This window comes from Mastigoproctus giganteus, chromosome 5 (assembly GCF_048544385.1).
Source record: "Mastigoproctus giganteus isolate SK-2022 chromosome 5, ASM4854438v1, whole genome shotgun sequence".
NCBI classification, from domain to species: domain Eukaryota; kingdom Metazoa; phylum Arthropoda; class Arachnida; order Uropygi; family Thelyphonidae; genus Mastigoproctus; species Mastigoproctus giganteus.
Genome location: NC_143579.1, coordinates 38,739,093 through 38,752,931, shown reverse-complemented (window position 1 = coordinate 38,752,931; position 13,839 = coordinate 38,739,093). Strand labels below are relative to the sequence as shown.

Below are 13,839 nucleotides of genomic sequence, written 5' to 3'. Positions count from 1 at the left end.
TGAAATCTAAACAAATTGAAGAAATTACGGAAACCTTTGGGGTTTCTCGTGGTTGGTTTGAGAAATTTAAAAAACGGGCCAGGATTCATAGTGTAAAATTAACAGGAAAAGCTGCAAATAAGTTTCCAGAAAAACTAAAGGAAATAATCGAACATGAAAATTTTCCACCAAATTTGGTGTTCAGTGTTGACGAAAGCGGTTTGTTCTGGAAACGGCTACCAACAAAAAGCTTCATTTCTATTGAAGAAAAATCAGCTGCTGGGTTCCAAGCAGCTAAAGACCGTTTAACGTTACTCTTTGGATCAAATGCATCTGGCGATTATAAATTAAAATTGTTATTAGTTTACCATTCAGAAATCCGAGGGCATTAAAAGGTAACATAAAAATGAATTTACCTGTAATATGGAAAGCAAATAGAAAAGCGTGGGTTACCAAGGAGTTATTTACTGATTGGTTTGTTAACCACTTTTGTCCTGAAGTAAAACGGTATTGTCAAAAAACAACTTTGAAGAAAAAGCTCTTTTGTTGTTAGACAATGCTCTGGGACATCCTACTGATCTTAACACGTTGGACACGCATTCCTGTCAAAGTTGTGTTTCTTCCAGCAAACACAACTTCCCTGATTCAACCACTGGATCAGAGAGTAATAGCATCATTTAAAGCTTATTATCTGCGTCGAACATTAAGCAATTTAACCGAACTAGAGGATAAAGAGGAAATGACAGTTAAAACTTTTTGGAAAAGCTACACCATTAAAAACGCAATTGAAAACATTGATAGTTCTTGGAAAGAAGTCACTAAGAAATGCTTAAATGGAGTTTGGCGCAAAATATGGCCAGAAGTTGTACTAGAAGAAGAAAATAACATCCAAGAAATTTGAAATGAAGTTATCCAGATGGCTCAATCAATAGGTTTCGAAAAATGTCGATGAAGAGGATGTTAGAAATTTATTGAATGCAGAAGATGATGGTTTTTCAGTGGAAGATTTAGAAAACCTTGTTAGCAACGAAGACAAAGATAATGAAGACGAAGTTAAAGAAGTTCCTGCGGAAAAAGTGTTAACAACCAAAGATTTAAAAAGGTGCTTAAATGACATTGAAAACGTTTTAAATTTTTTTAGTGAAAATGATCCTGATTTAGGAAGAAGTTTTATTGTTAAGCGATCAGTGTTAAATGCAATAACTCTGTATAGGCAACTGTTAAATGAAAGAGAAAAAAAGCATAAGCAATCAACTTTAGACTCCTATTTTAAAATGTGATTTCACTTTGTATAAGAAAAGTTTTATTTAATAAAACTTTTCTTTGTTCGAAAAAAAAAGCTTTTCATTTTCTTTAGGTAGGAACGTATCCCTATTCTGGCCATAGTATTTTTACCTCTGAAAACGAAATTTCGCTTAACGAAGTAATTTCGTGGAACGCATCCTATTCGTTATTCAAGGTATGCCTGTATATATATATATATATATATATATATATATATATATATATGGTAGAAGTAATAAAACTTTTGGAAAGCAAGTAGCTGGCAGTGTAAATTACATAAAATGCCAAAACTAAAAGGAGAAGGATAGAAGAAAAAGGTAGTACTGAAGTTGGAAGACAGATAGAAAAAATGAAAATATCCTATATTATATGATGAATTAAATCAAATTATAGGCTGAACTGGTAAGCAAATTATGTATCAATATTTATGTTTAGCTTGTATCAGATTTTTTTTTATTTTATTATTTTGTTTTGGAATTTTCGTTATCCCCTCTTTAGACTATTCAACAAAAATTTTTCCATCTTTATCTGATGCTTGCTATTCCTTCACATATTTAACTTATTAATTTTGCTTTACAGTTTACTCCCTTTTAATTGGCTTACCAATTCAGCTTATAATTTGATTTAATTCATCTTATAGTATAGGATATTTTCATTATTTCTATTTATTTAACCCCAGGGGCTCACATCTGGTGAGTATGGGCTTGGCACACCCAGGATCCTGAGCTGGATATCATCATTCTTCTCCTCCTTGGTGATTTCCCCCCCCCTCTCTCTCTCAGGGTAACTCAGGAATGTTTTTTTTGGCTGGTACTGAAAAAGCCTCAGGCTTACTTGCACCATATGGCTAATAATATAATATAATAATCTTCCACCTTCAATACTTCCTTTTTCTTTTATTCTTCTCTTTTTAGTTTTGGCATTTTATGCAATTTACACCTCCATCTACTTGCTTTTCAGCAGTTTTATTACTTCTACCACACACACTTTTTTTTTTTTTTTCTTTCGTAGCTGTTGGCGCATAGGCTTCTGTGGCCATAATGCACCTCCCAACGTTTTTGCAGTACTTTGATCCAAGCCCAAGGCGGGAATCGAACCCGCGACCTTTGGGTTGTCAGGCAGGCACTTTACCCACCCGGCTAGCCCGGTCGGCTCCACACACACACACATATATATATATATATATTGATAATATATGCCTCTGGCTTTCGGTAGTGCCCCATTTTTGGCAGATCTGTAACTATATGCTTTCCACAATCATAAGGTCAGATTATCTTTAGAAGTGTATTAATTCTCTAAAATAATTTCTCATTTAATGAAATAATTCTCCTTAATTGTTTAAATTCTCCCTAGCAAGTCTGGATCCATAAGAATCTCTGTATCCATAAAAATTTCTAAATTAGATGTGCAATAATTAATTCCATCAAATTAAGTCAAAAATTAGCACTTTAACATAAGTTTCTCCATGTTAAAAATTGTTTCCATTTATCAAGCTGTACATTTTTTGAATTAACATTAACACATGGTCTTATCAACATTTCTAATTTTATCCTGTTTAATTCTTTTTATTAACCATTACAGGCCTTTAGATAAGATAGTATTATCTTGCAAAACTGCCTTTTAGTTGTAACAGTATGTATTGAGGTGTTTCCCAACAAAAATTCTTAAGTCTATTCCATGTAGTAAAAGAGGATTTTTTATTATTACTATTTTATTGGGTCTTCAAGCATATTTTCCATTCATTTTTTGCTGTAGCATAATTTTCATGAATTGGCACATTATAGCAATAGCACATGAGCTTGCACAGGATTTTTCTCTAAAATTTAATTAATTTTTGATTAGCATGCACAGTCACAAATACAAGGGTTAAAGCTTTGAGCCACAAGCTACATGAAAAATGCACAGCCCACTATGGACTGTAGGACCAACATGTATACAGTCACAATACAATATGTATACAGTCACGATGAATGTGTAAATTTTTCTGGCTTTGGCTATCTCAAGAATAAACAAAAATTTATTTTATTTAAAAATAAAATAAATAAATTAAATTTGCAATACTTACAAATCCTCTGTGCCTTGCCACAAAATTTTGCCAGTATCAGCATCTCTCAGATTCATCCAATTCCTTTATTTTATGTTAAAGTAAAATTCACTAACATACAGAGTAGGGCAATGATTATCTTAAGATATGTAGGGCAAGAATATCTCAGAAAATTCAGATACTCTTAGAATTCTTTATTTTTAACCTCAGACTTTAGAATATGATATACTTCCATTTTTATCATCAGATTAAGTTTATTAGAAGTTTGTACATTTTTATAGTAGAGCAGGAATAAAAAATATATATGAGCAGCAATTAAACATTAGAAATTAAGAGTCAAAAGATGAAATTTATGTGGAAAATATTCTCCAAATGAATTATGCATACATTAAAGAATAAAAAAAATTTAATTTGCACATAAAAATAATAAATGTTGAATCGAACCACACCTCTATACTGTTATAATACCTAAAACAACAACAGATAGCATTATTTGGGTCATGAAGGTCATGCAGCTTTAAGTATTAAGTCAAGAAGTTGTGTATTCTAAAGCCAGTTTGTTTTAAGGATAAAAAATCTATTAAAAATTCTGAAAAAAACCCTTACAACTTTACATGAGATTAGTTAACATGGCTTCAATTCAAAAGGCCTTAATAAATTCAGAATTTCTACCTGCCATATTTTCTACCATTCCAAAATCGGTGTTAAGTACCAAAGAGACATAGCTATGAAAGCATATCCCAGAGGTTCCCAAACTTTCTCGGTTCACGGCACCCTTAGTGTCCCAGTAATTTTTTCACAGCACCCCTAGGCCAAAAGAAATACCTAACACAGTGGTTTTCGACCTTTTAATATATAGCTATATAAAAATTTTATTCTTTATATAGAGGTCCTAAATAAAGATCAATTATAGATAACCACAAAATTAAAAATATACGGCACAATGGATACCGTACACCTTTTTATAATTTGTAAAATAAGAGGAGTTTACCTCAATATAGTACGTAGAACACTTCAGTACTCAATATAGTATGTAGAAGTGTTCTACGTACTATATTGAGGTAAACACCTCTTATTATTTTACAAATATTAATATCAAAGTAGAACGTATTGAGTATTACAGCAATGATTCACACTACCTTTTTATAATGAAATAAATGTATATATTAAAAAATAATAATAACTTTAAGTAACTTAAATCGAAATTACACGGCACCCCAAGAATGTTGTTCCTGGTTGAAAACCACTGGCATATACTATGAGCTGCAATTCTTAAAAATCAAATATACAGCGTTAGACAATTTCATTCATTTTCTACATTAAACTGCATTTCCATTTTCACAAGATTTTGGAAAACATATGAATAGATACTATGTGCTTGCTGGCTAAACACATTATTATTATTATTAGCTATATGGTGCAAGGAAGCCTGAGACTTATGCTGCACCAGCCAAAAAAAAAATTCCCAAGTTACCCTGTGAGAGAGAGCCAAAAGTAGAAGGGAATCACCAAGAATTACTTAACAAGTACAGGTCACTGTTGAAAAAAAGCCATGAATTAGGGTTGAATTTGAAAGTGTCTGCAATTCTGCCCAGACATGATAGGAGGGAGTATATGATAAGAGCCTTTTCGATCAATTCGGCCCTGAAAAGATTGTGCAAGGTTCAAGGGGTAGAATATTTTTTAACCTGGTCTGTACTTGTTAACAGGAGAGACTGCTTCTACAGGGATGGGATACACTTAAATAGAAAGGGTGCAAGAATATCTGCTGAAGCTATCGAGGCAGAGTTAGGTGGGTCGGAAAACTGCTAGCATGGGAGGATACAAGGACTAAAAGATTAACAGTAGCCACTGGCAGAGGTGAAAGTGATTCTTGCACTGCTTCAATAGGAATGAGCAGCAGCCTGGAAAACAAGATGCAGGATATTTCAGAGACTGCTGGGAGCCATTGCGGTACAAGTAAACACATGGGTTGGGGTAGCTAAGAATAGGAACAGGTGGATGTATACTTGCGTGTACACCAATGCTAGGAGTTTAGTAAATAAATTTGATGAATTTGAGGTATTGCTCAAAACATCAAAGACAGATATTGTTGAGATATCAGAGACGCGGTGTCACACAGATATAAGGAATGCAGAACTGGAATTTGGGGAGTACAACGTCTACAGAAAGGATAGACAGTAGGAAGGGAGGAGGGGTTATGCTATTAGTTAAGAAACACATAAAATCCAAGGAAGTGAAGCCCGTCGACATCGCTGGACAGTGCAGTGTCAAGTCAGTTTGGTGTGACATAAGCACTGGGAGATCAAAATTGAGAGTAGGAGTGTGCTATAGGCTTAATGACTCTGATGGGTACAATGAACAACTGTACAGAGAAATAAGATTGGGCCAGTAAATCAGCTTGTCTTATAATGGGGGATTTTAATTTCTCAGATATTGACTGGAATTTGTGGGTTTGTCACTCACACACTAACAAGGCTTTTGTGGATTTATTGGATGATTGTTTTCTACATCAGCATGTTTGGGAGGCAACTAGAGGGAGTAATACTCTTGATTTGATTATCAGTAGTGATTCATCATGCATTAAGAATCTGCAGATAAAGGAACCACTAGGTGGCAGTGATCACAGTGTGCTAAAGTGAGATTTACTCAAAGAGGTAACTACCATCAGGGGGTAAAGGGAAGGGGTTTTGATTTCGTAAAGACGACTAACGATGGTCTGAGACAGTATTTAATTCTATACAGTGAGACCAACTGATGATGTTACCAACAGCAAATTCAAAATGGGAAGCATTCAAAGAACTTATCTTGGAAGCTACTAGGCTTTACATACCAACTAAGAAATATTGTTCAAGGTTTAGGCTTAAATGGATGTCAGATGAACTAATGAGACACATATGGCAGAGAAGAAAAATGCATGGGATACATGTAAATTAACATGTGACACAGAAGCCTATGATAGATATAAGTTGATCTGTAACCAAGTTACACAGGAGGTTAGGCAGGCGAAGGCAGATTACGAGAAATCTTTGGCAAAGGATGCAAAGAAAAACCGCAAAGAGTTCTTTACTTATGTAAACTCTAGAAGGAAGGGGATAAATCAGATTGGTACACTTGATATCGATGGGTCAACCATTGATGATCCTGCTCAGGTAGCTAAACAAACTAAATGAATATTTTGCATCGACATTCACACATGAGGAGATATTCAGCAAGGGGAATGCCAGAGGTGTTTTCATCTCTGGCAGTAAGCTAGATAATCTTGTAATAACAGACTAAAGTGGAGGAGAAATTGTTGATGATAAACACAAGAAAGGCACCTGGAGTGGATGGGATCTATCCAGTTATAGTAAAGGAGGCAGCAAAGGAAGTAAGCAAACCCTTAGTCATAATTATGAGAGCTTCCAGGGGAGGTACCCATAGACTAGAGATGTGCAAATGTGACCCCAATTCACAAAGTAGGATCAAAGGCTGACAATTAATTATAACCCTGTGAGTTTAACTTCTGTTCCCAGAAAATTAATGGAGGTACTGGTTAAAGAAGCACTGCAGGATCATCTAGACAAGACTTCAATTACAGCTCAAAAACAGCATGGGTTTGTTAAGGGAAAGTCTTGCCTGACCAATTTGATTGGATACTATGATGCAGTCACAAAAGAACTGGATGCAGGGAATAATTTTGATATTATATATTTGGATCTTATAAAGGCTTTTGATACTGTTGCACATGGAAGACTGCTGCACAAATTGGAGCTGTTGTTTGTTGTTATTTGGTTTTGAGGAACATTAGCAACTAAGGCCATATTGCTCCGGAAATATGCGGTGGTCATTTCCTGACCTTTCTGAATTCTCCGTATTTGGTGGTGACAGGCTCGAATCTCGGTCTAATCAAGAAGCGTGTGCTATGCACTGCTGCTTTTCCCACCTGGCTATGGAGGCGCTGCACAAATTGGAGCAGTGTGGCACTGGAGGCAAACTGCTGCTATGGATAAAGGGGTGGTTGAGGGGGAGAAGACAGAGAGTGGTAATCAATGGACATTGCTCATTGTGGACTAATGTTATTAGTGGAGTCCCTCAGGGTTCAGCGTTGGGTCCATTATTGTTTTCTGTATTTATAAATGATATTGATGATGGTATATCAAGCTTAATGTCCAAGTTTACAGATGATACAAAGGTTGGCAGGGTTGTTAAGGACACTACTGACACTATGCTGCTACAACAGGATCTGGATAGGTTGAGCAGATGGGCTGAGAGATGGTAAATGAAGTTTAACATTGACAAATGTAAAGTACTACATATGGGAAATAGCAACCCCAGAGCAACGTATCAACTCTGTGGTACTACACTGACAGTGGTAGAGAATGAAAAGGACCTGGGGGTAATTGTGCAGGCAGATATGAAGTTCTCTGAGCAATGCAGATGGGCTGCAAGAGTAGCTCATGGTGTCTTGTCAATGATATACAGGAATTTTTCTAGCAGGGATAAGGAGGTGATTATTCCCTTGTATAAGGCAATGGTCCGGCCACACATTGAGTACGGTATACAGAGGTCTGGAGGCCTCATTTCAAGAAAGATGTAGAGCTGCTAGAATGAGTACAGAGAAGGGCAACAAGATTAGTGAATGGAACAAAGGGTTGCTGTTACGAAGAAAGGCTTAAGTTCTGCAAATTACAGTGTCTGGAGACTAGGCACCGATGAGGTGATCTGATAGAGATGTATAAAGCCTTGAATGGTTTGAGCATGCTCAATGCTGATGGGATTCTTCCTCTTGCTCAGAATAATCACCTGAGAGGGCATAAATTCAAATTAAGGAAAGACAGATGTAGGATAGATGTGCGGAAATTTGCCTTTAGCCAGCAGGTAGTTGGTTGGTGGAACAGACTTCCATCCCTTGTTGTGGAAGTTAATAGCCTAAATAAATTTAAGGCTCAGCTGGACAGGTATTTCGAATGAATGGAGGGGTGAAATGGAAGTGTTTTTTTTTTTTTTCGGCTGATGCTGCATAAGCTTGCCTTCTTGCATCATATGCCTCTACTAATGCTAATGCTAAAGAAGAGAAGAATGATGATATCCAGCTCAGGATCCTAGGTGTGCCAAGCACATTTTCACCAGATGTGAGCATTTTATACCTACACATAAAACTGGCCTGTGAACGCACACATACTTGTACAAATACACAAGGTTTGGCTAAAAAGTTCAGCAAACAATCTTATAATTCTTGAACACACAGCAGTAGCAAAAAGATTATCATCACAACATCACCCTTACAACAGGGTTTAATTTTCAAGTGATTTCATGAGGAAAATTTCTTGCATGAAGATAAAGAAGTCTACTGGCAACATCATGAAATGATCAAAACATCAATAAAATTAACACCATCATTCGATTTGATCAACAAATACCCATTCAAGAAATTGCTGAAGAGACATCTTTTATTTTATTTGGTTCAGGCCATTTTTACTGAAGATTTGGACTTGAAGTTAGTGAGCACCACATTAGTTCCTTGCATTCTCACTCAACATTATTTGCTGACAGATTAAGCTATGTTGAATCTTGTATTTTTAACAAAAATTGTAACAGTTGGATGAATGGATATAACCCAGAGACCAAGGTTGACATCTATTAATGGAAAACAACATTTTCACTAAGGCCAAAAAAGGCAGCAGTCAAAATCACAGGGGAAGGTCATGCTGACAGCATTTTTGATGACAAAGGGATGGTATCATCAGAGTCTATTCTGGAAGGTTAGTTTAGGTTAGGATAGGATAGGAATATTAGGTTAGGATAGGAAGGTTAGGATAGAGCCCACTACCAAGAAGTTTTAAAATGGTTCAGGTGTGATCCACCATAAATTACCTGAAAACTGGCAAAACAGTTGGCTCCTCCATCGCAGCAATGTATTGTGCCACATGTCACTATCTGTAAATTTTTGACTAACAAACACATTTCTGTTATGCTGCAACAACCTTATTAGTCTGATTTTGGCACCATGCAAACTATTCCCAAAATTAAAAAAAGGACATGAAAAGAAAACGATTTGAGTCAGTTCAAGAAATGCTATTAAATTTGATAAACTATCATGTCTTATAGCATTTCTGATAAAAGCATTTACAAAGAAAACTTACAAAAATGATTTGATCACTGTCAAGCACAACGGAACATGTGTGTGCTTATATGAGATCATATTGAAAATATATGATTCAATATGATGATGTAAACATTTATCATTGAATAAAATCAATTTTTTTGCTATGTTCCCCAGAAAATTTGATCAAAGATCAAAATGTTCTGGGGAACATAGCAAAAATTGTATACTGACCACTGGTCTACGTTTGTGATCAAGGTTACCAATCAGTTGTACTAAAGAGTTTGGCTAGCGGTAAACACTAATTTAAATGAAATTCCAGTAGTTTACAAAATCTAATTCTCCTGTCCCTTGTTTCATAAAAGTTAATCTTACTTATTGTAAAACAGTATGCAAATAAGGGAAAATTAAAAAATTCCTCAAAAAGCCATGATCTAGAGAGGGAGAAAGGAAATTCAGTATGTTTCCAGGCCAATTTAGGATCCAGGTTTCCATCATAAATATATATTTCAGATTAGAGGTAACAGATTCTGTCCAGGGATTAGCAACAGACGTGATTCAAGAAAATATATAAATATTTATGCATGCATTTTAAAATAATGTTCATATTTTTCATTTTTAACAGTTCTAACTTCACTAGCCAGTTTTGTTTTGTTTTTTTTCTTCTTTTGCTTAAATGCTGTATGTGAGTTCTATGATTCCAAAAAAAATTTAAATACCAAAATTGCTAACAGATTGATTTCCGACAAGAATTAGACAAAGCAGAAGGTCTCAAGACTAATGAGAAGTTGAGTTTTACATGAATTAAGTTTTGAATTAAAGAAGGTAAGATTATTATTAGCCTACATTGGGATAAGTAACTTTTCATGCCTCTTTGGCTAGTACTGATGGGATTTCCAGTTTGAGGGTATGGACCAAGTGTAGATACCATTATCATATTAGAGAAGTCCCTGGTTTTTATTAAAAATAAGTATAAAGATAGCAATGAAGAGAAGGACTGATAAAAATCCACATTGAGGAATCCATTTCTTGGAGTATTTAGTTATTCTTTGCCAGAACAAGCTTAATCATCACTTGATGCTAACGAAAGGCCTGTCAAAACTTATATAATTTGAAAAAGAATATTATGGGGCTAAAATATTAATTTAAATTTAAACACACACTCTTCCACTGAAAAATTATTAGTTTATTGTGTATTAGATATTGTTCACAGGTTTAAAAGCTTCACTTTACAAAGTAGATCCGTAGGAACAGGGGCAGACAGGACTAACATGATTAATAAAGTACAAGACTAATAACCCTTATTTTAAAATAACCTTCATATTTTTAATAGGTCTAATTTGAATTTTTTCCAATTTAAATTTAAATTGGAAAAAATTCTAACTTCACTGGCCAGAAGTTTTTTTTTTCTTTTGCTTATATGTGATATGAATTTTGAAGAGGAGTTCTGAGATTCCAAGAAAAATTTAAATACCAAAATGGCTAACAGATTGGCCTCGCACAAGAATTAGACAGAAGAGGTCTTGAAGCTAATGATGAATAAAGACTTCAGTTCTGTAAATTTTACCACTCGGAAACTAGGCATCTGTGAGGTTATTTGGTTTTTTTTAAGAGCATTAGCAACTAAGGCCATATTGCTCCAGTGCGGTGGTCATTCCCTGATCTTTCCGCATGCTCCGTATTTGGTGGTGACGGGCTCGAACCCCGGTCCAATCAAGAAGCGTGTGCTACGCACTGCTGCTCCTTCCCACCTGGCTACGGAGACGCCGCATCTGTGAGGAGTCCTGATAAGAGGTAAGTGGACTGAGTAAACTAAATATGGATTGCATCCTTACTTTTTTTCAGGTTACTTACAAGGACATAAATTTAAATTGGAAAAAAATAGTTACAGGATAGATATGTAGAAATTTCCTTTCAGCTAGAGCAATTCATTTTTGGAACAAACTTACACCTGGTGTTGTGGAAATGGGTAGTTTGAATGAATTTAATGGAGGATTGAACAAATTATTAGACAAAATTGGCAATAAAGTGGATAGTGTATTATTATTTTTTTTACATCCCCACTGTTAATGTATGATGATGTTTCCTTGTAAAAAAATGATGCAAAGAAGTATTATTTTTACACCACTAATACTAAATTAAAAGTGTTTCTTAATTCACATTTGGAACTATTAGGCAGAATATCAGGTGCCTTAAAATTGAAGCGCAACTGAAATAAAGCCGAAGGATTAGAGCTCTATAACACACATTTTCTTAAGTATTAGTTGTGAAAAAAAATGATAAGAGGAAGCAAGCTTATGCAGCATCAGCCATAAAAAAACCACTACCCACTTCATTTGCTTGTCCCTTCTAATAATTTAATTCTTTAAATTTATTCAAAACACCCACTTCTATAACACCAGATAGATGTTTGTTCCAGCAATCAACTGCTCTGCATAAAAAAAACAAAATTTTTGCATATCTGTTCTGTAATCATCCTTTATCCAATTTATGTTCCCTTCATGTGTAAGCATGTCAATCAGGTCTACTTCCAGGTGCCTAGTTTCTAGATGCCACAATTTACAGAACTGAAGTCACTCTTGGTAACAGTACCCTTTGATACCACAGACTAATCAAGTTGCTCTTCTCTACAGCTGTTTAACAAATCAACATTCTTTCTAAATGAAACTTCCAACTCTGTATACAGTACCAAGATGTGTGCCAACTATCACTTTATACAGCAAGATATGGTAATAGTTAGGCTGGTTCACAGCAAACAGAGCATTTCTATTCATTAACAACTTAACTGCTTACAGGAGTATACAATGGCATGTGAAAATTGTTATTCTAAATTGATAAGTACATGAAATCCAGCTACGAGGAAAACATGCACATGAAATAATTACACAAGTGCAACTGAACTGAAATATAACTTTTACATAAAATAAAAACTACAAGTACACTGATCAAATTTTGCTTCTTATGCTTATTTCATTTTGTTCTAACGTTACAAGACAGAATTTCTACATTTCATTTGTGCCGCTGTTTCATGTCTAGCAATTACCACTTTGTACAGACAACACTTTATTGAAAATTTATCATAGCTATTAATGTGAATATGGGCTTATATACAGTAGTTCTAAATGAACCTATATATCTTTATACTAAAAATAACAATAAATGAAGAGATTTTTGAGGATACAGCAGTCATCACACATTGGTTTCATATATCAACATACTTTACCTAATTCTAACTAGCTTCTTCACAAATTAAACTAGCATCCTGTCTAATAACAGCATTAATTCTGTTTTTCTCACATCAATTTTGACTTTCTGCAGCACTAATTTTAATTAGATTATAATTAATCCAACCACTATTTATTCTGAAAGTCAATGATTAAGAGTTGAATCAAGTATTTTATTTATTAGATTTTGTAGTGCTACGTCCTCCAAACTGTTCCGCTTTCGGCAATACCCTGATGGGGTAGAAGCATTTAAAACAAAATTTTGATCAGTAAACAACTTCACGGACCTGCTTCACATCTTCATTTACTTATCCATAAAATTACATTAACCACCTACCAGATGCTTAACTCTACAGATAATATTAAAATGAAGTTAATATTTATGCAAGAAAATATCTAAATTAAATGTTATTAAATTACCACGCTCTACTGTTAACATCAGATTATAAAACAAACAAGGATACAATTTAAATCCTTTTAAGATATCTTCTGCTTTCGCCGGCATTTTACCATAAAACCTCGAAACCGCGATATCAAGACAACTGCTAAAACTAGCTAAACTTTTCTATAATTTCCAGTGGTAAAAAAAAAATAATGAAAAATGTGATATTATAAAAAACGTGCCGCAATTTCTCACAAAGATATATAAGCTTCGCACAAACAATACATATGTTAGAAATGTTTACGTTGCTATCCCATGTATCTAAGTTGCGTACAGGTTTTGATTTGCAGGCACCGATCGTTGCCAACCATTACTCTAAAAAGGTCTCTAGTTATTTAGATTTTGCACCGTGCATAAATCAAATTCGGTTTATACTCATACCTACTCGCCCTAATAAATAATAATGTTAATATAAATATAATACATGTATTTATATTATATCAATAAATAAATTTATATTCATAAATTAATAATGAACAAGCTAAATAAATAATATATATGTAAAACAAATATAAATTATAAATATAAGAATATATAAATATTCTTATGGTTATATATAGTAAAACGGAATTTATACGTAATTATTAAAATAAATATAATATTAGATGTTCATTAAATTTATTTAATCATAGTATGACTTAATGCTTTATTATCTTTGATATACATATCTGTTATAGATGGCAGCACTATCTTTAGAGGGTCAATGGGAGAACAGTACAGTACAGTACAGTACAGTATAGTACAATCAAGAGCATAATGAGAGGAGGAGATTGGTCTAGAA

General features: G+C 34.3%; 1 protein-coding gene across 1 annotated transcript in view; it reads right to left on the bottom strand.

Annotated features, from left to right (window-relative positions):
• PrBP (Prenyl-binding protein) overlaps positions 1-13,369 on the bottom strand; it is a 102,647-nt gene extending 89,278 nt beyond the window's left edge. The window contains exons 1-2 of the mRNA XM_090373149.1: positions 13,081-13,369; positions 3,329-3,391 (exon numbers count right to left, since the gene is read on the bottom strand). Coding sequence (XP_090229275.1) covers positions 3,329-3,391; positions 13,081-13,121 — 104 coding nt within the window. The 5' untranslated portion in view covers positions 13,122-13,369. The remainder of the gene's footprint in view (positions 1-3,328; positions 3,392-13,080) is intronic.
• Positions 13,370-13,839: the final 470 nt, after the last annotated feature.